This window comes from Cloeon dipterum, chromosome 1 (assembly GCF_949628265.1).
Source record: "Cloeon dipterum chromosome 1, ieCloDipt1.1, whole genome shotgun sequence".
NCBI classification, from domain to species: domain Eukaryota; kingdom Metazoa; phylum Arthropoda; class Insecta; order Ephemeroptera; family Baetidae; genus Cloeon; species Cloeon dipterum.
The window spans coordinates 16,853,691-16,876,646 of record NC_088786.1 but is presented as its reverse complement, the minus strand read 5'-3'; the positions used below and the strand labels follow the sequence as shown (position 1 = coordinate 16,876,646).

Sequence of the window (22,956 nt, the reverse complement as noted above, 5' to 3'; positions counted from 1 at the left end):
CACTGTTGAGGGTTTAAGTTAAATATTTATTTTGTGAGTCATGGCAGCGTACTTAATATAAGTAAACATCCATACACTGTGTTCTTTTCTCTCTCCTTTGTAAACGCCAAGCTAAAAATACATACTTTGAAAACATAATTCATGGCATGAGAGCAGTGAAAATAATAATAAAAATAGCTCAATAAAAATAATAAAACGCCCGCTCGGAGTTGGTTAGTAAAAAGACAACGTGATGGAAAGAGAGAGTAGAGAGTATACGCTCTGTTTTTTTCAGCCTGCTTCGACTTTCCAGCCAACGCGCGGAGACAGACAAGAGAGAATAAAGCGAGTGCTACAGTATTTTGTGTTTGTTTGTACCTATTCACGTCCTTGATTAATAAAGTTGAAATGGGATTTGCCAGCGCAAGAAGGGTTTTGAATTCCAAAGATTGCGTCCTGTTTGTCGCGCGCAGCTTTTGTTTCCTGATTTCGTCACCGAGTCCCTGGGGCCACTTTGCAAATTCTGCTCCACAGGACGAGACGAGAATAATTTAAAGCTCCCACGGCATTTCGCTGCGAATAACTAACGCGCTACGAGGGCGGATTTGCAAATTAAGTGGACCAAACGGTGTCACTTTCCGCTCGCCCCGAACATGAAAGATGCATTAATTGCAAACATATATATTCGGAATCGGGGCTTATTACCGCGCGGGGCTAGAAAATATTCATGAATATATCCATAATTCAACGGGGAATTGAACGCTGCATCACGCTCTCTCTCTCTCTTATCGATTTAGTGATTTTTAGAGGAAAATAATTTATCTGCGCGTTGAATTTTTTGCGCGTTCATTCGTGCGGAAATGACAGTAACCTGCATTGATAGTGATGGGCAGAATCGCAGCTTTTAAAAAGTGGGATATGAATTAATAAATAGGGCCGCGATAAAAATAACTAAATCCACAAAAAAATATAAAAACCGCCAAAATTCGTACTGAGAGTTAAGAAAAGAACTTATTGAAAAAATGGATTTGTTTTGGAATTTAAGGAAATATTTTTACATTTTGTTAGATTTGAAAAATTCACGCACTGTCCAGAAAATTTGGGTGAAATTTCTAGAAAATGATTAATTTCATTGATGTTAAATTGATACAAAACACTTAATCGTGGCATTGGCAAGTGAACGTGGTACATTCCAAAGGGGCCATTTACTTGAAGACAAAAAGGCTGTCACTGTGCGCGCATTTCTGCAAGCGCCTAGCTCTCAAAACTATGTGCTTTTGCGCTGGCAACCGCAAAGAGCGGCTCACGCATTTCGTTTGCCAGAAAGTACGGACGCAGGCTGGAAGCCGCAGAGAGCGCGCGAAATGAAACATTCGAGCGAATAAATGACCCTCATTTGTTATAACGTCTGAAGTGCAGAACTCGTCTTTTGAGTGAAAATGCGTGAGAAAGAGTTGCGCACAGAAGGAGACTCTCTCCCTCTCGTCATATAATGGATTACATCTCGTGCAAAGTTGCACGCACTATTGTTGCGTGAGAGAGAGCCGAGCATACATACATACATTTATCTCATCCACCCGCTTTGTCCCCGGCGACGAAATCCCGTAATTAATTAAGTATAAGTGACGGTATATGGCTGCTGCGAATATTAATTAATCCGACGACAAAGGCACATTTTGATTTGCGGCTGGCTGGAGTCTCCCCTCGGGCGGGCCTCGCAATCAGTAGCGCGTCTTGGCGTAGAATCCGTGGCCACCCTCCTCCTTCAGCAGTTGGTAGTAACTGAAGACGACGAGCCACAAGTAGAAGAAGATGCCTGCAACCACACAAAGGACCAAAAATGCTTTCACTTTCGGACCGAGAGATTTACGAGCGACTAACCAAGTTTGCCCTTCGACTCAAAAGGCTCTTAATTTGAACGCAAAACTTTTGCCCACGCGCTGCACGGAGAGATGGAATTTTTAAGTCGCAAGTTATGCAACCTGACCGACCAGCCAGTCGGCCCGGTTGTCTACTTCTATTTCTGGCCGTTCCCAGGTTACCACGAGAGTTTTATATCGTCTGCAATTATTGTTCATATGATTTGATATTTTTGGAATGTTTTTAGGATGGTGTAGACGTGTTTTTAAAAACAAGGATAGTGCTCAAATGAAAATTTAAAAAAGTGTAAAAACTCACGTGGAAACGCCCATTTAATAAATCTTGCCAAGTTCTTGCTTCCGCACCGACCGCATTTTTCTTACTTTGGAGTTTCAAAATTAGTTACCGACCGAACAAATTTACGCTAACAGCTTGAAGAATAGTCGCAGCATGAAGAAATTAATTACAAACTTTCCACCCGGCACGCACAGAAAAAAAAACTGTAATAAAATGACTGTCAGCGCCTGCAGCCTGAAAAACTTGGGTGGACTGTATATAAATTTACGGACACAATCTGGTCTGACAATCTCACGCGAGAGAATCGACGGGCATTTTGCCAGTTGCGGGAATAACATTTTTTCTTGCGTGCCGCTTGCAAGCAGCCGGTCGATTTTGTGTATGCTCATCGCGCTAAACCAACGCTGCCGCGGCAATTAATCTCTTTTTGCGTCCGTCAGCCGTCGGGCATCATTAATTAATCCACCGATCGGCACAATTGGGACTCAATAATCCCGCCTTCCGAGCTATGCTGGACAGGGGGGTTGGAACGGAAAGGGTTGCAGCGAGCAGATAATTGCGGGAGCATTACCGTTGCCGATGAGCCCCGCCACCAGGTAAATGGTGCCGGTGATGGCGTCGCCCCAGATGTAGAAGCGGATGGCCGTGTAGATAATGGAGATGACCAAGCCGATGACCAGCATGAGGCCGAGCACCACCCACGGCAGCAGCAGGTACTTGTTTTGCTGTAGGCACACACACGAGAGGGAAAATTGAGGTTAACGCGTGCCTTGGCAATTTAGCGCGTATTGTTTGCACGAAATTTGCATACCCAGATGGCGCCGAGGATGAGCACCAACGAGATCAAGATCGTCATTGCGAGGTTTATGGCCAGAATGATGCGCACTGGAACAGATAAATAATTATGAAGACGTCGCATTTTTCTCAAGATTCTTTGACTTCTGCTTTTCGATTTGAACAAAAAAATTAATTATCTTCGTAAAGCTATGATAATTGATCTGAAAGTTTGTTCAACCGTTGCTTATTTATTCATGTGTTCACTTCGTTTCTTCCTCAGTTTATTATATTCACTTAAAGCCTTTCGTCCATTTACTGGTTCATTATTTAGTCTCTTTTTTATGATGGTCCGTTGCCGTCAAAACGTTTATTTATGTCTTTACAGCATTAAAACTCAGAAATCCAAGATATTTATTTACTCACCAATTTCAGGAGAGAGGGTATCGATGATTATGGTCTGCATTTTCACCTCGGTCAGCAACACCATGACCATCGAAATGAATCCAACAATCTGCAAAACAGCCGCACAAAATTTTAACTTAAAAACGAAGTTCTCTTTTTATCATTTCAATAAAAATTTATTGCATCTGCAAAGCTGCAATTGCTCTTTTAAATTTGTTTCTAGATCTAACTTTCTCAAGTAAAAACGATAAAACTTGAGAGTCACGCGGCGTTCTCGCTCGCCTCTGCAATTCACGAAGAAGCCATTATCACTGAATGTCGAGATTCATAAGCTATTGAAGCGGAGTTTAACTTTCCTGACGAGCAGCTGCGAGAAATTAATTTCCTCTTTGCACGCTGCTGCGCACCTCGAGCTGTCGGGTTAAGCGAGCTGGTGCACAAAGCAGTGCAGCGATCGAGACACAAGCACATTTGCCTATGCTAACAACCTGCCGACCCAATTACGTCATATGCACTTGAGGTTAATTGGAGAGGCTGGTCACCAACAATGAACATCAATAATTTACAGCTTGTGCACAAAAACGACAATGTCAAGAGTCTCTGCTGGTGAGAGACGCTCATGCGACCGTTCTGAGATCGACACGAGAATAGGAGCTTTCAAGTCTTGAGAGTTTGAAACCAGAAATTAAATGTGTCTCCTTAAAAGTTTTGACTGGACGAACTGTTTAAAAAATTAGATTAGACTGATTCTATCCTTTAGGAATCGATTGACACACTCAAAAATGAAAGTCCAGTGCTAGATAGAAGGAAAATATACGGTGAAAAACATATTCTATAAATGCCAAGCATTTTTTTGCTTACATATTGCATTGAAGATGAGATAAAAATATAAAATGGCATTATACTGATAATCAAAGTCAAATTAAAGTGTAAATCTCAGTTGCCGAGCATTCCAAAATCATTTTCTCGATCTTTTTGTTCATCAACAATTTCAAGTTTTATTCATTTATTAGAAATGAAGCTCCGACGGCTGTCGCGAATGAGAAATAAAATATTTTTTATCGATCGAGAGCGTTAAGTGCGACGTCGTATCCAATTACAGATTGCATTGCAATAAACATCAAACCTGAAGCATATAAAACCGATTTCGCTTGGGAACGAACTCGAATAATGGCGGATGAAATGGCAAAGCCCCTCGGTTGTTGCAAACAGAGCGTTGCAAGCTATCAATTAATTAGCGACGAGTGGTCATTCCTTTTCCCTTGGCTGCAGTGAAGTGGCCGGCCGACTGTCATTTAATCCGCAGCCGTCCATTTGCGGAGCAGACTGCGCGGCGGGAAAGGGTTACGCGCGGCACCAAGATATCGCCGGCTAATTAATTGATGGCGATAGTACTTAATTGGCCTCCCTTTTTCCTGCTTACCATGCCGAGGATGCCGCTCAATATGGTACCAGAGCGTAGCGAGAAGCAGCAGCAGCACGAGTCCAGCCAAGTCATCTTTGCCTGCCAACAATCAAAACAGGAATATTTTAATTGGTTTCATTCAGAAAGATTAACTAGAACATTCAAGTGAGCTATTTTAGTATGTTCACTCGCCCGGGAATTTAAATTGGCCCAGATACGTAACGACTGTCGTGTTACGAAATTGGGAAATGTCTGAAGGTATACTTTCCCAAAGTTAAATAGCCTCGATCTCTTGGAATTAATGTAATATAGAAGAGCCAAGGCAAAATCATACTATCAATGAAGTTACAACAACTTTAATACATTTAATAATTCTTAGGGCTGCGTATATTGAGGTAAAAATATGAATTATTTTTATAGAGTGCGAAGTTTCCATTCCTTTTTTTTATTATTTCAAATGGCATCTGAAACTCTAAAGAATCTTTTTAGACGATTTTGAAGAGAGTGATTGACAAAAAATTGGTTTCGAATAAACGTTCAAATTTATATTTATTTATTTTATCAACAGAGCCCTCGGTGGTATTGCCGCTTGTTAATTTTCCTCTTGTAACGATAATAATCGATTTCCACAAGGGAAATTTTGTAAAATGACGGATTTTTGAAAGCTTTGCAAATTGTAAATATAAAATCACATAATCTTCCTGATTTTTGGAAACAGAGACCACTGGAAGAGGGCGTAACTCGCGTAATTTTGAAAAGGAGGCGTGGCTCACCTGTATTTTTTTTTAAAAAAAGGTGACTAAACTGACGATTTACTGGTTTTGCGGAGATAAATTAAAAAATGTTCATAAACTTAAAAAAAAAAATTAATTTGATGGCCTAAACATCATGGCAGCCACAGAAGAAATAATAGGTTTAGCACATAACTATATCCATTACTCCGCAACACGTACAGAAAAAAATTAAACGTGGAGCACAATATCCAATGTGATCAAAAATTCAATTAGCAATATACTGCATGTCATACCAATCCGCTGTGTGCAATTGAAACAGAACAGATTTGCTATGTATTATTCAAACAACTCACAAACACAATTATCTGTCAATTTGACTGAGTCAACATCACCAACAACGATCCGAGAGTGCTCCTAACCAGGTGAAATTTCTTTACTTCCATCACGAGCACTTTCTGGAAGCGGCTCTTTGCTGAAAGAGGGTTGCGGCAAGCGCGAAAAGAGCGTCTAAAGCCACTACGTGCGTTACGTTGAGTTTGAGGGCAATCAATGCTCTTATTCACCAAAGCAGCTTCCGCACTCAGCGATGCAAAGCACGGCAAAGGTGGTGATGCGACCTTTTCAAGCAGGCTCTCTTTCCACCACCTTTGCTCTTTCGAGAGGCAGCGAGGCGGCAGTAATTCTCATTAGGTGCTCAGACGCCGGCGTCTGTGCCGCCCATTACGAAAATGGCCAAATCATGCTGCCACCGACGTGCGTATAATTTCATTTCGCGCGCTTTTAAAACTGCCGGCTGGGCCAACAATGCAAAATAAATAAAACGCAACAGCAGTCGCGTTTCGCACTTTGTCTGATTGCTCGCAATTTAATGCGGCCAGACGCGCACGTGAGTCTCGTTTTACCGAGTGAAGTACTTTTTTCTCCGCCGCGGCGTATCTGCTCAGCTCAATCCATTTGCGCTATTGACACATACAAGATCTTTTTGCTCAACCTTTTATATTCGAATGCGTGGAAAACCGAAAACTGGGTATATCGCTAAGCGCTAAACTTTTTAGCTTGTTTTAATTTAGGAAATTTTGTATTAAAATAATACATTTTTACAATTTTAAAAGCCTCAAAGATGTTAAAAACTAAATAAATAAATAAACAAATTTCATTTATTAAAAATGTCACTCTCGATCCACTAAAATAACCCCTTGCAGCCGATTTTCTCAGAAATTTTGATGGTAACCTAGTTATTTTTTTAGTATTTTCGAGTACAAATCCACGTTCAAACCAGTTAAAAGAAACTCTCGTCATTGCTAAAGTGAGGACAAAAACTTGAATAAAAAAAGAGCTTTGAAGGTGGGCTCAAACAAAAAACCTTGTGCTTCTAACTGTGTGCAAAAACCTGTATAAATCTGAGTAGCGTAACATTTGTTTTCCTTTCTTGAAAGCATTCGACGCATTTGAAATGCAAAATCCCCAACCGAGAGGTGCTTATATCCACATGCAAAACGCCGACGACAGGCTGGTCCAGATTCACGCGGATCGTGTGGTGTGTTTGCGGCAAGCTGGAGACGTCGGTTTGGGAGAGAGTGCGTCTGTTCAGCACCTGCTGAATGCACGGCCTTCTCTCACAGCCGCGTCGAGGGCGTGAAGAGTGCTTTATTGCCCTTGGTGCATTGTTAGCAGGTTGTTGTGCATGTGTGCTGTAATAATGGCCTCTCTCTCGTCGCTTTGCACGCGCATCTGATGCATTATGAAGGGATTAATTTGCGGCGCTGAGAGCCAACAAGCCGGCTGGATGCCTGACACACCTTGCCGCCGCTTCCTGCCCTATTATTTGCACACAAAACATCCACACACCGCCTTGTTTGCACGGCACTCCTTTACCACCACTACGGGAATTCTAGGATGCTGCCAGATTTTGCAGTTCCAACCTACTGGGATTGCTGGCTGATCGCAAAAACGCCAAAAACGCAGCTCCTTCCCGGGCCTCTGATTTGGTGATTTCGCAATTTCCATCAGCAAACCAGAAGGGCTCGAAATAACATGGATTATAATTTGAGTTTTAGCTCCGTTTTATGGCTCGCAAAAACATAATGGGATTTTGGAGCGAATGTTCGAAATCACGCGGCATGTTTGAGTTGGGTTTATTGGATTTTGCTAATGGTTCAATTTTGACAACATTTATTTTGTTAAATGCTTACAATTTTAAAATCAGTGAGTTGGCTCAATATATTTCAAGTCACCAGGCAAAATTCTCAAATAAAGCTCGTTGTTAGGAAAAATCCACAGTCTATTGATTAAACTCTGATAAGTTAATTTAACCCTCAAGTCATAAGTCAGTTTTGATTCTTAAATTTTCAATATTGCGGACAATGAGAGTGCATTTGTAACATTCAAGACATTCTTTGAATAACGGATGCGTGGATGTAGCCATCCATAGATTCAGGAACTAGATATATTCTTTGTCAAACTGTGATCTCTTATCAAACACTTTCGAATGGTAGCGAAAAACACCTTAATTTTCAGATTGAAAGGTGTGCTCCCCATATACAAACTAAATTATTTCAGTAAGCAGGATGAGGGATATTAAAAAATTGATTATTTCGCTAGTAAAATTGAGGACTCTTCTTTCAGCACATCACGCAGTCTTCATCATATGAAATCCTCTTGTTTTCATTCACTTCGAGAATAAAAGTTCAGAAAGGCTATCTGGGATCTCGGCTGGAGACCACGGAGGTCGTCTCGTTAAAAATTTCCGGAGCGGATACAAATGACCCCTCGGTTGGCTGGGCTGCACCCATTTTATCCACTCTAAGGTGTTATTGGGACTTAGTCAGCAAAGTTTGTTAGTGGTGGTCCGCCTTCCCTGATCGAAAGACAGGGATAAACGCTAAACAAACTCCTAGCTAATATGTGAGTGCGCTTAGTTAGGCTTAGGCCAAACTAATTTTTCAGCTCGGGTCCATTGGCGATGAATAGGTCTGCGCGTTTTATTTGTTCCTTACAGCAATCTCGGACTATTGAGAAATTTAAGCCCACGTCAAAATAAACTATTTTGCTCAAAATAAATTAACTTTCGCAGACATACATTATTATTATCATTATTATAGACTATAGTTTTTTTGCATCACATACCTTTTCTATTTAGGATGGGAAAATTGGTCCTAAAATAATTTAACAGTATTATTTGACGAAAACGTTTGATATTTTTCAGACCTGATTAAAATAGGAACCATTTATCAAATTAAATACAAATTTGAAGATTTTTAATTTTAGGATTTTTTATTTAATCTTTTGAGTTCTAAATTTTACCTTCATCTTGTTACTTTTAAAATTCAGCTAAATAATAGGTGAAATAGCTGATTTTTACGTGCCAAAAACCCTTTGGCGTTTATACATTGGAAAAAAATTCAGGAATGATTGGAGGAGGAGTGATAGGTTCCAAAGTGGAGTTCAAGCAAATTGCTTTGAGAACAGGATCGGCTCTTTGCGGCGCTTCTTGGCTGGTGCGCCCGTTCGCTTGATTATGCACGAAAATAGAGCACGCGGTCTTTTATTATGTTTGCTTTTGATGCGGCGCCTAGAGAATAAGAAAGGGGAGCGCAGCTCTTTTTGTGTACATATTATGTAAACAAACAAACTGCTTGCTGCATTTTAATAATAAGGTGGCGCACGCTGAACGCTTTCATCGTGCGAGTAAATTCAAATTAATGCGTGCGCCCTGGGGCTTTATAAAGTGGATATGTGCTGCCAAATACTGAAAAATGATTTTTACCTATTCTGATGCTTTTAATATTCCGTAAAAATTGGATCAGAGTTTTTGATGTTCGAGGTTCTTGCTGTTTAAATTTCCGAGAAAATTTGATCGATAGTTTGCGTAATAATCAAGCACCGCGAGCACTGTCTTCTATAAAATCATGATTTATTTCACCAGAGGAGATATATTCCCCATAACTCGCACACCGAGGGATAAATCACGACAAGAAGAATATAAATCAAGCAAAATATCATTGGAAAGTTACAATTTTCAGGAAATTTAACAAAATCTAAAATTTAACAATAATTATTCTCGGTCTTGATTTCAGGGGATTTTTATTATTATTATTTAATTTTGTATACGAATGTGATTTTTTTACAGCCAAAAATTCAAATTTATTTCAACTTTTCCCCTGTATCAATCCACTTTAAATCCTCCTCCTGCGTGCTTTCATTTGCTCGTCTTAGAGTGATCGGCTCATCGACCCCGAGAATTGTTTGGTAAACAACGCTGCGGGCCGAAAGTTAAGGATTACCATTTCGTTTGCAGCCAATGCCGCGCGACTTTTTTCCGCCGCACGTTCAACGCCCTGCAGGGCTGATTGATTTTCGCGTGTAAGGAGCTCGCAGACGGAATTTCATTTTTCGCTGGCTGAGCAATCTGCTGTCTCACTTTGAGCAGAGGCAGCCAAGTGCAGAAATTTTCGTCGAGCTTCTCGGTGAAGGGAAAAAAAGCAGGTTGCGTTTTCATTTCGCGACAGACGGCTCTGCGCCCAGGAAAAATTATCTGCTTGAATCGACTTGGAAAGAAAATTGACATGGACGCAAAATTACTGATTTTTGCTACCTCCGACAGGCTTTGCAAAAAGTTATTGGTTTCCCTTGTCGATAATGCCATGGAATTCCTCTCAAATGAACACGAATTAATAAGGCTTTCAGCTTGTTTAATAGTTTGTTTTATACGTTTTATAAGCTATTTTTCTAGGACTCATATTATTACGAGACTTGAAATGAACACAAACAAAATAAACGTTTGAAACTAAACTAACATAAATCATGGATTTTCAAACTATGTAAGCCCATGTTAAAATCAACTATCCTTTCAAGAAAATACCAACAAGAAAATATACTAGTTTGACCAATGCATCTCACCGTTCACACATTTTTGTCACATTTAAACAATCATTTTTACAACGCTTCTTATTAATATCCATTAAATTGGAATTGGAAGAAATTTTCAAACCATTTTACTCAAGTTGCAATATTTGTTTCCTTTGTATTTTATTAACTTATACCAATTTGTTAAAAAAAATCCCATCTACAGGCTACTGTCATACAAGCTAGCTGACTCGAGCTTTTTTCTGGATGTGCTTTGCACTAAATTTTCTCTCTTGCTCACTATCAGTGATAAATGAAAAATTCTTTCAGAAGCAGCCTTTTAAAATATACAATATAGATTTCGATTTCTTTGTCTCCCCTGCAGCGGTTGAGAAGAACTGGAACTGGAAGTTGACCTTTGTCACAAACAGAAATGTATTTTACAGGGCTTGCCTGCCAAGGATTCCAATTTTAAATTTATAGAAAACAACTGTGACAAATGGCAGATTTGAATCAATCGTGATTTACCTATCGCATTTTCACATTGATAAAATTGTGATAGAATTTAATTTTTTAACTTACAGTGAAGCCGCCGGTATCAAATTGTTATCGCCCTTTTGTTTTTACTTTAATATAAACTTTCCAGTTAAATATATTATTTATTCAAAAATTTATTGAAAATTAATCTAAAAATGAATTGGGCCTTCTTGTCAATTACAGCAGATGGGGGGCTTTCAGAAATATTTAAGTCACCTTCATTCCCCACGACTTCCAAAATATTAAAAGTTCATTCCATTTTAATATAGGGTTTGTTTCACCTGAGTGGTTTTAATATTTGTTCCTTTGAGGATGGCTGATGTAATGATTTTCTGCTGTGACGTATAATCTTTTTGTAAATAATGAATAATTTGAACCTGCCGTGTTTGTGTTTTATATTATCACCCGGACATTGTATAGATCAACACTCAACAGGATTTAATGAAAATTCCGTGTTAAACATGGATGAAAAGAGGCGGTGGCTTGAATCAAAATTTAATCCATTATGTCAGCGTCGGAATGTTGAGCTTTGTGGCAAGTTAAGTTTCTCAAGTGCCACTCTACAAACTGAGCCGAACTCAGTGGCGTAAATACAATTTGCCAACTCTATATACTCGACAATTTTCTCGTTTCAATTCGATCAATCATTCAACCACTTCAGCTTCAAAACTGTGTAAATAATGAAACTCGAACCGCAGCACCCTGTTCGACTCACGATAATTGTTCATTTTACTGCATCCAGTCACCCGGCAGTTGTGATGTTTGTGTGGTTGAACACAAAATCTGTCACTGCAAATGTGACACACAAAAATGCGATCATTTTATAAACAAGTTCATCAAAAAATTAATAATGAAACGTTAGGGATGCAAATTTTAATATAGGAGCTCCATACAAGATTAACAAATCATGATAATAATTGATTTTTTTCGAAAGCATTAAGAAATACAACAAGGTTATTGTCTACAAGAAAAAACAGGAAATTTTATCAACTTAAATTTTTACTTGTTTATTCTTTCACTTGAATTTAAAATTAAATGGAAATAATGCAAGAGATTGCAATATAGCAAGCAAAATATTGAATAATCTCTCGCCGCAATGAGCCGGAATCACAAACAATTAAAATCACTGTAATCACTGTAAATTTGCCATGAGTGCTTTTTGCAAAGGGAGGGAAGGGAAAGTCGGTCATGGAGCAATCGTTGATTTTGGGTGGCTGGTCTTTGAACTTAATTTCATCCAAATTGAGCAAAAATGTATTTTTAAATTGGTTCTGAAATGTATGGTTATTTCCTCGATAACCTCGATAAAATTGTCAAATCGACAAAATTCCACCAAATTAACATCATGAAAGGCTGCACGAATTTAATAACATCACCAAAAACTGAAACGTAGTAGCATCCCTAAAGAGTTCCTTGAAAGATCGATACAACGCTTTGATTTCAACAGGGAATAATTTTCAAACGAAACTCATCATTGTGAAAATCCCAGCTGGACAGCCTTTTAAAGCACTTTTATCTCGTCTGTTATTGGACACCGCATGTTCACTTCCCCGTCCTTTGAATGACACACTAGCCGCTCGGCCGTGAACTAATCGGTGACAAAATGACGAGTCCGCGTTTTCGTCGGACTAGCAGCGCTGCAGCTTTGTTGCTTGTCGGTCGAAAATAGCTTGCTAATCGAGTTACGCGTGCAGAATTTTGAACGGCGCCTCTCTGCCCCCGCCAGAAGAGATATTTTTCGCACAGCACGGCCCGAAAATCCCTCGATTTTTTTCTTATCTCATCGCTAACGGATTGCGAGTGCGAGGACATACTTGTGGGGAATTATTGGTCTGCATCTGCAGCGAAAGAAAGCTGCTTGTGATCGCTCCAATTGTTTCCTCATTCCAAAAGAGACTCAGAAAATTGGATTTCATTCTTCTAAAAAGAGAAGAAAGAGATCAACCGCAGACCTCTCTGCGATAATCAATTCAATTCGGTTTATTTCTCTAAAAGAACGTCAATAGAGGTTATTATTGAAATTCAAAATGGAAATGGCCAAAAGGTATTTTTTTATGTTTGAAAATCTGTCAAATTCCCAAAGTTACAAAAAAAAATAGCAGCAACATGTTAATTCATATTCAATGTTTTAGTTATTATTTCCGGAAATCCCAATTATTTAAAAATGACTAGTATTTTCCAGCAAGTTAGGCAACCTGTAAAAACTTTGAATTAGCTGAAACATAATACTTTATTTTATGAAAACAATCTAGGAAAAAAGCTGAAACTTTGATACTTTACGCCGTAATTTTCTGATTAGAAGCTCCTGTTGAAATGATAATTTTCATCCTAATTTCCTGTTATTTGCTAGAAGTAGAATAGTTTTTGCGACTGACAATATAACGATGAAAGGTCACACCTCAACCTTTAGTTGGCAAACCATTGCACCCAAGGAGAGTTTTCAGAGCGTGAAACGTGTGGGTGGCCGCGAGAAAGAAGTGCGCAGCTGATTGTGAGGCGTTCTGGCACACAGCCTGATTGTGAGCTCGAGTCTGATCAGGGTGTGAGCGCACACTTTTTATCTAGCTTTATATACATGCCTGTTTGTCGAGAATATTCGTTCTAGCTAAAGAAAGAGGAATAACGTGAAAACTCACTTGAGCTCGCTGTGCACAAATGCTTTTTCTCGTGGATGAGTAAAAAATTCAGAGTAGTAAATATTTGTCAAGAGCTGGGATTTTTAGACGGTTGAATTTGTTAGCGTCTGATTAATTTTCAGACACCAAATGAACACGATTAAAGCATTTTTAAACTTTAAGCCATATTTTAAACCTTCAACTGAGGGTGCCAACTGGAGCCGAAACATGTTGAAAAAAATAAACATCGCTTATAACTTCAATCAACAAGGACAAGTCTGATTATTTCTCCATCATCAGAAATGCCTTCCGTGAGTCAAAAATTCCAATCATTTAACTTAATTGTTGATTTTAGGAACATATAGTTTTAACAAAAATCAGCCTATTTGAAACCCTTAGAACAATCATGTCATCTCCTATTTTTTCGTAGTAATTTTTTGTTGTTTAAGAAAAGAGTTCTTTGAAACTCTGCTCGTGCTCACGGAGCGTAAAAATGCGTCATGCACCCTCTGTTTAATGTGTAATGGATGCCAACATAAATCGCTCGCGCAACACATTTCGCCGACGGGCAAACGCGCGCGTGGAAATAAAATCTCCATCAACATGAGGCACGGATTTGAAATTTAACGCGCGCCGGCCGTAAATTAGACGCGAGCGAGGATGTATTTCTCGCTCAACTTTGCGCAATATGCCTTTTAAGAAATTTTTCGCCCGCGTCAACTCGCAGCTTCCAGAGCTTCTGTGGTGCGGCGGGCGGCCTAAAAATAATCTCGAGAAGAGGCAACGCGGGTGCATCTCGCGTCCCAATTTGCGCAACTCGTTCTAGAGTGTGTGGATCTGGCGAACGGCGAACGCTCTTTCCAAATCGAGAGTGCACCGCCGCGTCAGCGGCCCAGATTCATTTTACGAGTGGCCGGCCTCGTAAATCCAAAACGCGTGTGAAGTATCCTAAAACTTTGCTTTATGGCCCACCAATCCACACCGTCCAGCTTTTATGACAGACCTAGGATAAAATTTGTCCCTCCCGACCGACATTGCTCCACTTTGGGCAGTCAATGTTTGCATTGGCATGAGCCAGATATGAAAAAAGTTATGGATACTTATTTTTAGAATACGTATTTTCGCCCCCAAGCTAACAGTTTTTAGCAATGGAATAGAGTTTATTCATAAATTAATCCCTGATACCTGATACAAAAGGAGAAAAATGATTAAATGTAATTCTAGAGGACTGTGAATTTTTTAGTTTTATGTCTTACAGTGTATCGTTTGAAAGCATTTTTTTACAAACATTTCCCAAATTTCATTGAGAAAACTACCTGAATTTGTTATAAAAAGTCATTACTTGATAGTTATATACATTAATAATAACGTGATTTTTTTGGTGAGAAAAAACTTTTCTGAAAGATGGGTGAGAAACCGTCTAAACTTGCTCCAAAACAGACTAAAAGCCATCTAAAAATTCCTATACCATTGATATTATTTTTTTAAGGATAAAAAAAAGTTAATGGGAATTTGAATACATTAACAAGTTTTTCACTCTTAAATGAAAATTTATTTCCTCGAATTTGTTTACTTTTGTGATGTTTACATGGACCACCAGAACAAGTTTTCAATCTAGCATTGTTTTCGAGTTGGGGACTTGACAAATATTTTAGGAAAAACTTTAAAACCATATTTAAAATACAATTTTTGTTCAATCGTGATGATTTAAGGAAATAAAAAATCAGGATTTAGTCAATAATTTAAAAATACGTATCAAACGATTTGTCTCATCAAGGAGAGAGCAAACCAAACTTAATCATGATTGGATGAAAATTCCCTTATAATTATCATTCAAATTTGTATTGATCATTTTCGCATGAAAGTCTACATGTTTGAGGCAAAAAATTACATGTTAGAGCGTAACGTACTTTAAGCAGCATTGAAAATAAATTCCGGAAGTTCTTATTCTTTTATAAGTGTTCTGGCAATAATTCTTGTTATTTTATTGATCACATAGCGCAAAAGTAAAATATCATTTACGCTCGTGTTTATTGCACCGCGCGTTACAAGTTGAATTTGGCACGGTTCCCTGGTGTCGGCCGTTTTTCCATCGGCGTTTGGCAAAAACCTTTGTTTATCTTGTCTCCTGACCGAATGCAATTTTCTCGGATTCACGCACGCTCGAGCACTTGACGAGGGCAGCCTAGCTAAATTTTTTATCTGCTTTGAAAGAGAAAGAGCGAACGAAAACAAGAGGAACTTTTTGAGCAGCAAGTTTTGAACGACGCGTGCCTCTTTGGTTGAGAAGAGTGCAGCTTCTCGGGTTTCAGCAAAGGGTCTCTTTTTTAATTGCACGCGGCACATTCAAAGAGCTGAGTCGGCCTGCGATGTGGCAAGATAAACTCGATTCGCGGCGCGGCATAGTAATGAGAACAAGCAGAAAGAAAAAGGCTTTTTGCCTCCCGCGCAGCCGGCACACACGAGACCGCACGGGAAGAAAAATTGCGGCGGGTGTGTTGGGCGCAACAGAAAAACGGTTTTGTTGGTTTTTCATTTCTCCAGCTGCAGCAATCGCGTCGCAAGAGAAAGAGAGCACAATAACCTGTTTCGCCTTAAAGCAGGCCGACAGCTGGCAGAAAATGGGAAGAATCTGTGGTAGTGGCTGAAAGGGGATCGCTGCATTCGTGGCAAACATTTCTTTCCCCTCTTGAATTACAGCTGCAGTGATTTCTAAAAATTACGTACTGCATTCCGAAGACACGAATTAAAAACTAGCATTATTTGCTAGTTTTTAATTTGAGACATTTAATTTAAGACATTATAATTAATACGCCTATTTTTACAATTATTATAAAATGTCAGCTTATAGGACAAACGTTTAATCTCGTCGATCTGTACCCTCTTTGGCAGTGCAAGAGGCATATTTTATGTCTCACGAATATGAGAGTACATTTCTACTAATCGGCCAATCCCAAATCAGAAAAGTCTCTAAATTGTGATATTATATAAGTTTATTCATTTAAATATACGGTTCATTTCCATTGAAAATGTGCAAATTGTGATAAAAAAAATGTATAGAAAACTTGAGTTTTTTCAAATGTAGCTCTAGCGAGAATCTTTTTTTTTGTAAATTCGTGTTCATTCACTAGCACAGGAAAAAAGATAGACAGAATTAAATTTTCAACCTCTAGAAAAATGATTTAGATTTAGTGATTTTGTCACTGAATAAATATCACTGATAATAAATCTTTTCGAGAATAACGTGAACGTTAGCCAGTTCCAGTGCCACATTTAGCACACTATTCTACAAAATTAATGTGTATCCAATAGCCATCATATCGTTAGATAGAACAAAATTTATGACATAAACCTTCGGAAAGATAAAGATACAAATTAGAACAGTAAATTTTATTTACCACAGATAAAAGCGACCGATGAAAAAATTTGGATTTTAATTGCTACATATATTCAAGCACTCCGCCAGTTGCTATCGGCCACTTCGATAATTTCATAGCATTGATTCCAAGCTCAATTTATTTTGAGCACGTATATGAACACGAGTATCAAAAATTCATTCGCACACAGGATAATTATCCTCGTTTTGCTCTGCGCTGAATGTAAACTCGGGTGTTTTTTGCGATTGCGAGGCATTAACGCATTTCCCGTTGCAATCAAAGTGATTAGTATCTGCTCCCAGGAGTGGTCGGTTCGTATTTATCGTATTTTCAATAGAGGAAAAATAAATAATACAATTTCAGCTAAATTACAAGTGAAAAGAGGAGCCAGCACATTGATTTGAATTTGCGCCTCATTGTGTTGAAATTATTTTTAAATTGGTGATTCAATATATTGGAGCCGCATTTTTACAGCAATAAAATTTATGTAACGTATTTTCAAGGTGAGCTTAGAACTCCGAAAACTTTGGATTTAATCAATCGTTGTATTTAATAGGCTCTGTGAGACCAGAGAATGTGGTCTAAAATTTAATTTTGCAGGCTTTTAAAGAACTTCTGATTTGTCCAGAGAGGCAGACACAGCTACTGTCCATTAATTTTCGCAATAAAAGTAAAATAATTCTCAAACTGGGAAGTGGTCACATTTTCAATACAGTTTATATTTCTTGAATCGATTAATTTGCCGCGCGATTTTGAATTTTTAAAATTTCGGGAACGTGACCTTTTCGAAATGTTTCAACAGAAACGTGTCCTGGGAAAATCACGTGCAGAAATTTAACGGCTTGAAATAAAGTTCTAATTTTTCAGATTACATTTTTCATGAAATCCAGCTTTATTTTGGATAATTCAATTCTTGGCGGGTTGCATATAACTTGCTGGTTAATATGAGCTAGTTTTTAAAACGGATTTTCCGGGAAATGGGAGGAGAGAAATTGAACTAAAGTAAGTTCAACATTACAAATTGCATCCTTCATTCCGAACTTGCCAGGATTTTTGCGCTAACACTCATTGCCGCTGAATTGAAAAGCCAAACTAGTACCTCGGCAATTTGTCGACAGTTAATATTTAATATTAAAACATTAATTTTTGGGGTAGTTTCATTACCACTTTTTTTGTTGGTCGTTTAATGTTCAAAGTTGACATTTGTTTTTTAAAAATTAAACGAATTTACCTTGGTGAAAGTCAGTGACCTCTCTTCTTTGATAACTTTACCGGTCTACAGAGCGCACGTTTTCAGATGGAGAGCATTTTGATATTGAAACGAGATAAACCGCGTGGAGGGAAAGAGCTAACGCACCCTTGGGTTGTGCCGCCGAGCAGCAGCGAAACGGTACATTTTCGCGTCATCCAGCACGCCTCTTGAGAGCAAAACGCGTAGGTGCCGCACGTATATGCATGAGCACGTAAAGCGCCCACTCGACGTACGCGGCGGAGGAGCCGGTCCAGACCAAAATTTCAAGTGACGTGTGCGCGACTCGTGGGTCGCAGCAGAGATGAGAGCGAAATTATCTCCGACGCCGTTTGCAAGTTGAGGACAAATTGATTTTCGCAGCCGACAAACGAAGCAGAATGGGACGAAGCGAACACAAGTTGTGCTGCAAAACATTAATATCAATATCGGCTTTCTGCAGTTTGACAGCTTGTCGGGTCGAATGGATTATTTTTTGTGTCGGTGGAGCGGAAATGCTGGGAATTATGATCGATAAATCTCACCAGCTTCCTTTGAATGTGGCGGAATACATTTCAATGCGAGATGAGAAGGGCAGGGATTTTAAGACGAAAAAGATGACTTGTTGGTGTTGAAATTGTCTTTTACAAGAAGAGCGAGAATTGTTATTTTTTTTCTTACTACCAGCCTAGATAGATTAAAAGTTGAATTAGCTAAAGGATGCTACGAGCGCTAGAGTACAAATCTGGGCAATTTCGGGAAGTTTATGAAATTTGAAATTTTGTACGTACTATAGAAAAATGTCCACTACCAAATTTCCCGGACAAACCGTTTGAAAAATTGACCAGCAAGTTATGCAACCCGCAATAAATTTGTTAAATTATTTTATTAAATGCCTAAAAGAAAATGGAACACATGGAAAATAGTCAATCTGTCTTAAATTCTCAACCCTACAGATGAGATGATTGCATTTAAATAAGCCTTGGATGAAAGGATATCAACAATAATTAGTCGGATTCAAGAAAGAATATTCTCGCTCACTGAGTACTTGGCACCAACAGTATTTGAATCGCAATAAACAAGGCTCAAAGAAGAGAAGCGAGTTTGAATTCAGAGTCAACAAAGAGTATAATTAAGGGAATAATACAAAATCTGCTTTTCTTGAAAGCCGCTGGTGTATACTTAACTGCCGACTCACCTTGCAGCAAAGCATAAATTTCATCATGTCCGCCGACATGCAGCAGCACAACAAAGCAAAAATTCTTGGCTGCGAAGGCAGCGGGAAATTGATCCAAGCTTGGTGTCAGCAGGTGGGCGCGAGCTTTCGCATTTCTCGCCTCCAGCAAGCAATTTTCCAGGCTGTTTCCTCTCATATTTCACGTACAATCCGCGTAAAATCCAAACAGGTGAGAAACGAGAGACGCTATTATTTTCACTTCCACCATGCTGATTTTAAACAAGGCGGCGAAAATATGCATTGCGTTATGCATGAGAAGAAATAAAAACCAACAAATCCCCGCAACTGGAAAACGCAACCGCGTGAGATTAAAACAGGATTCTTTGAAAAATCAGTGTTTTTCCCGTGCACAACGCAAATGCATTAAAGTAGATGTTTATAGGCCAACAAGTATTAATTTTGCGTTGTTTAATTGCTCCATGAGCCTATTGTATGAGGATTTTAGTAACAATTCATCTTTATACAATATACATAAGTTCAAGATCGAGTAACAGTTAAATTTCAGATTTTGCCAAATGATTACTTGATAATTTAAATGGTTTTTGTCAACGATTATTTGCTTGATTTCGATTCTTCTTATCGCGATCTATCCAATGGTGTTCAAATTATGAGGTAAATTTCCCCTCTGGCGAAATAAATCACAGTTCTTGCCACTTGATCAGTATGTAAGCTATATATAAAGCCAATATTTTCAGAAATTTAGACAGCAACCTGGAAAAATAATAATAGCTCTTTCCGTATTTTCAGAGAATATTTAAAAGGTAAAACAAAAAAATTTCTGAATTTACAGTGCAGATCCACTTTAAAAGCTGCTTTACCCGCACCTGGGCATTGTTGTGCACGGATTGAGCCAGGACGCATGCAGAGAGATTTCCAGCGGCAACAATGGCGCGGGCTTTATGGCTCTCTCGCTGTTGCTGCACGGATCAAGGTGGAAACGCACGCATTATTCCTTTGTGCTCCGCCTGCCAGCCGCCGCACAAATACACAACACAGTTAGCGTGTCCGTATTAGGCATTTGATTTGTGGGCCGTTCCGCTTTGTGCCTGACCGAATGCACCTGGACCGCAGCCGCTCAGGTCGTCTGACGCGCTTTTTTCTTCGTCGCTTGGCTGTGCGGACGCAGGTAATTCAATTAGTGCCGAGAGCAGAAAAGATCCTGGCTAAATGACCGCGCCCAGCCCACCTCGCTGCTTCTGGCAAATTCTGTTAAGCTAGCTGAGCAGAAAAACAAAGCATGTAATAAAGACGAGTTGCTCTCCCTTTGCAGATGTACAGCTTCTGCTTAATTTTCTGCCTAGTTAATTAAAAATTCTTCCTTGGCTCTTTGTTTAATTTAGAACACTGAATTTAATTAAAAGATTGCGAATTATTTTGGGTTTATTTTATTTTATTCTGGAAACAGTATAAACAAAGGCTCTCTGTTTTAATTAAAGTAGATATAAGCACTGCTAAATTCTAAAAATAAAATAACTTCTTAGAAATTTGGAAAGAGCTAAAAACAAATTCCCATTTGTTTAAATTTCTAATGATATCGGCTCAAAAGCTCATTTGTTAATCAAGCGGCGAGCTAAGTCTCCTTATTGAAAATTAGGATTTAGGAGGGAAATTTAAGTTTCATAATTCACTCACCGTTGAATTCGACTCCTGCTTGAGGAATCGAAAATAAGCAAAAAACAATTTGGCCAAATCTTAAATTCGACTGTTATTTATTTCATTTAAATTTCCCCTTTAAACGGCGTACGGGGTATGTTCAAGTTTAAAGAAAGAAGAGAAACGACATTTCGTCTTCTTCTACCTTTTTCCTCTCCACATTTGGGGCGACTTACACATTTCCAAGAGTAGCAATAAGTACAAGAGGAAAACCAACAAGAAACCCAAAAATTGGTCTCTATCTCTACTATCCTTATCCAAGTTTAGTTCTCCTAGATCGTGACATTATGTGATATTTTATGTTTGTAAACTAACCAATAATTTGTTATGTTATACAAGCTACAAAGTTCAAACAATATTTTTACTGTAGATTGTGTTGATACTTGTTCTATTTTGCTCTGCCAAATATCATCAATATACTGAAATTTTGGACATTGCCGCTCAATTGATTAATTACTGAATATCCATTTATTATTAAAATTTTCTTTACGAAGTGAAATGATTAGATATAACTTCAATCACCAAAGATCAAAGCGAATATGTGATTAATTATCCGCGTCTTGCCGGTGTGTGTGCGTTGTGTGTACGCCGACTGGCAAAAGGACCAGGATTTTGATGTGAAACGTAGGCAACGCACAAACAGGCTTTTTGCCTGCTTTCCAATTTCAGCATTTCGAATGCAAAAAGCGACAATTACAGAGTCACATCATCGGATGCGGAGCGCGCTTTTGTTTTGTGCAGGAGCAGAGGGAGACGCGCAATTACTCGCGCAGAGCTGGCAAAACAACAAGTGGCGGCTCTTGTTCGCAGGCAGCGAAATTGCGCGCAAAGCAGAAAAGCGTTTGCGCAACTCAAAATAACATCGTGCACAATAATGACAGCGTTTTACGAGACGAAATTCCTGCTTCGGGAACGTTGTAGAAGAACGACAAAGTGAGGCTGGTATTGAATACCTATTAGATTCGAATACGCCAAAGGCTCTACATGTGTCTTTTTTATTCGCTGATATTCGAGCCATGCCAACATTTAATAAACTTTTCCAGGAAATGAAAAAAAACGCTGGGCATCAAATTCAACCTCAACAGACCTGCGCAAACGGCACCAAAAAACCCTACCTGTTGTAATGGAAATCCACGAGAAAAAGGGGTTGGTTGATTCGCCCTGCGTCCAGGTAGCTCACAATCAGGTATGCCGCGGCAGTAGAGGGGCCGCCTGTTAGGAGCACTTAGTACTGACAGACTGGCTTCGCTTCGGCTTGGCTGGTGCTGGTGGTGGTGGTGAGGTGCGGCGGACGAAAGAGGCTCGGACCGCCAGAGTGCGTCCCGATCTGGGTCACTGACGTAACGCTCCTCCCGCCCGCCTGCCGCCCAAACGGACCGGCCATATCCATACCTGGCGTACCTGCCGCTATCGCGTCATCGCTGGCCGCCTGCCTTCGCGGCTGCAGCATCACAAACACAATAACATACTGAGATGCACCTCATTGGCTGCGGCTCTTGCTACAGTCTAACAGAGGACAGGTTCAATGTCACGTCGTATGAACACTATTTTTAGCGGACACGCAAACCGAAGTCTAGAGAAGCGCGTTCTAATTTCAGATGCGAAAACGGAGCATGAAGAAAAACAGTTCCGCACCAAACCGGACGCAAATTTTTATTTATTTATGATGTCTCTACAGTCAAGTTAAATCATTTTGCTGGTGTTTTTAGTAACAGTGCGGTACACGAATTATTGAACTTCATACTGTGTAAATATTTTTGCCTGATTTGAAAGAACAGCAAATAAATTTAAAAACAATTTGTTGCTCTATACTTTCAAAGGGAAATTTATGAATGTGCAAAATCGATTATTAATTTTTTTCTGTGGCCATCATATCAGCGCTTGAAACATGTGTTTTGAAGCAATTTTATGATCGATTACTTCTGAAAAAACAGTAAATTGATAATTCATTAAGGTTTATAGTTGAAATTTTAAGTAAAAAAAACCGCGCTTTGTGATAAGTGCCACGCC

At 39.1% G+C, this 22,956-nt stretch overlaps 1 protein-coding gene across 1 annotated transcript; it reads right to left on the bottom strand.

The window, feature by feature from the left end:
• Positions 1 to 5: 5 nt before the first annotated feature.
• On the bottom strand, positions 6 to 22,371 carry LOC135940368 (uncharacterized). The gene is made up of 6 exons (XM_065485220.1): positions 22,062 to 22,371; positions 4,739 to 4,819; positions 3,337 to 3,424; positions 2,948 to 3,021; positions 2,708 to 2,861; positions 6 to 1,795 (listed from the first exon to the last, which is right to left on the bottom strand). Exons 2-6 carry the CDS (start codon positions 4,811 to 4,813, stop codon positions 1,701 to 1,703), a joined length of 486 nt encoding a protein of 161 aa, XP_065341292.1. The 5' UTR covers positions 4,814 to 4,819; positions 22,062 to 22,371; the 3' UTR covers positions 6 to 1,700.
• Between the last annotated feature and the right edge of the window lie 585 nt (positions 22,372 to 22,956).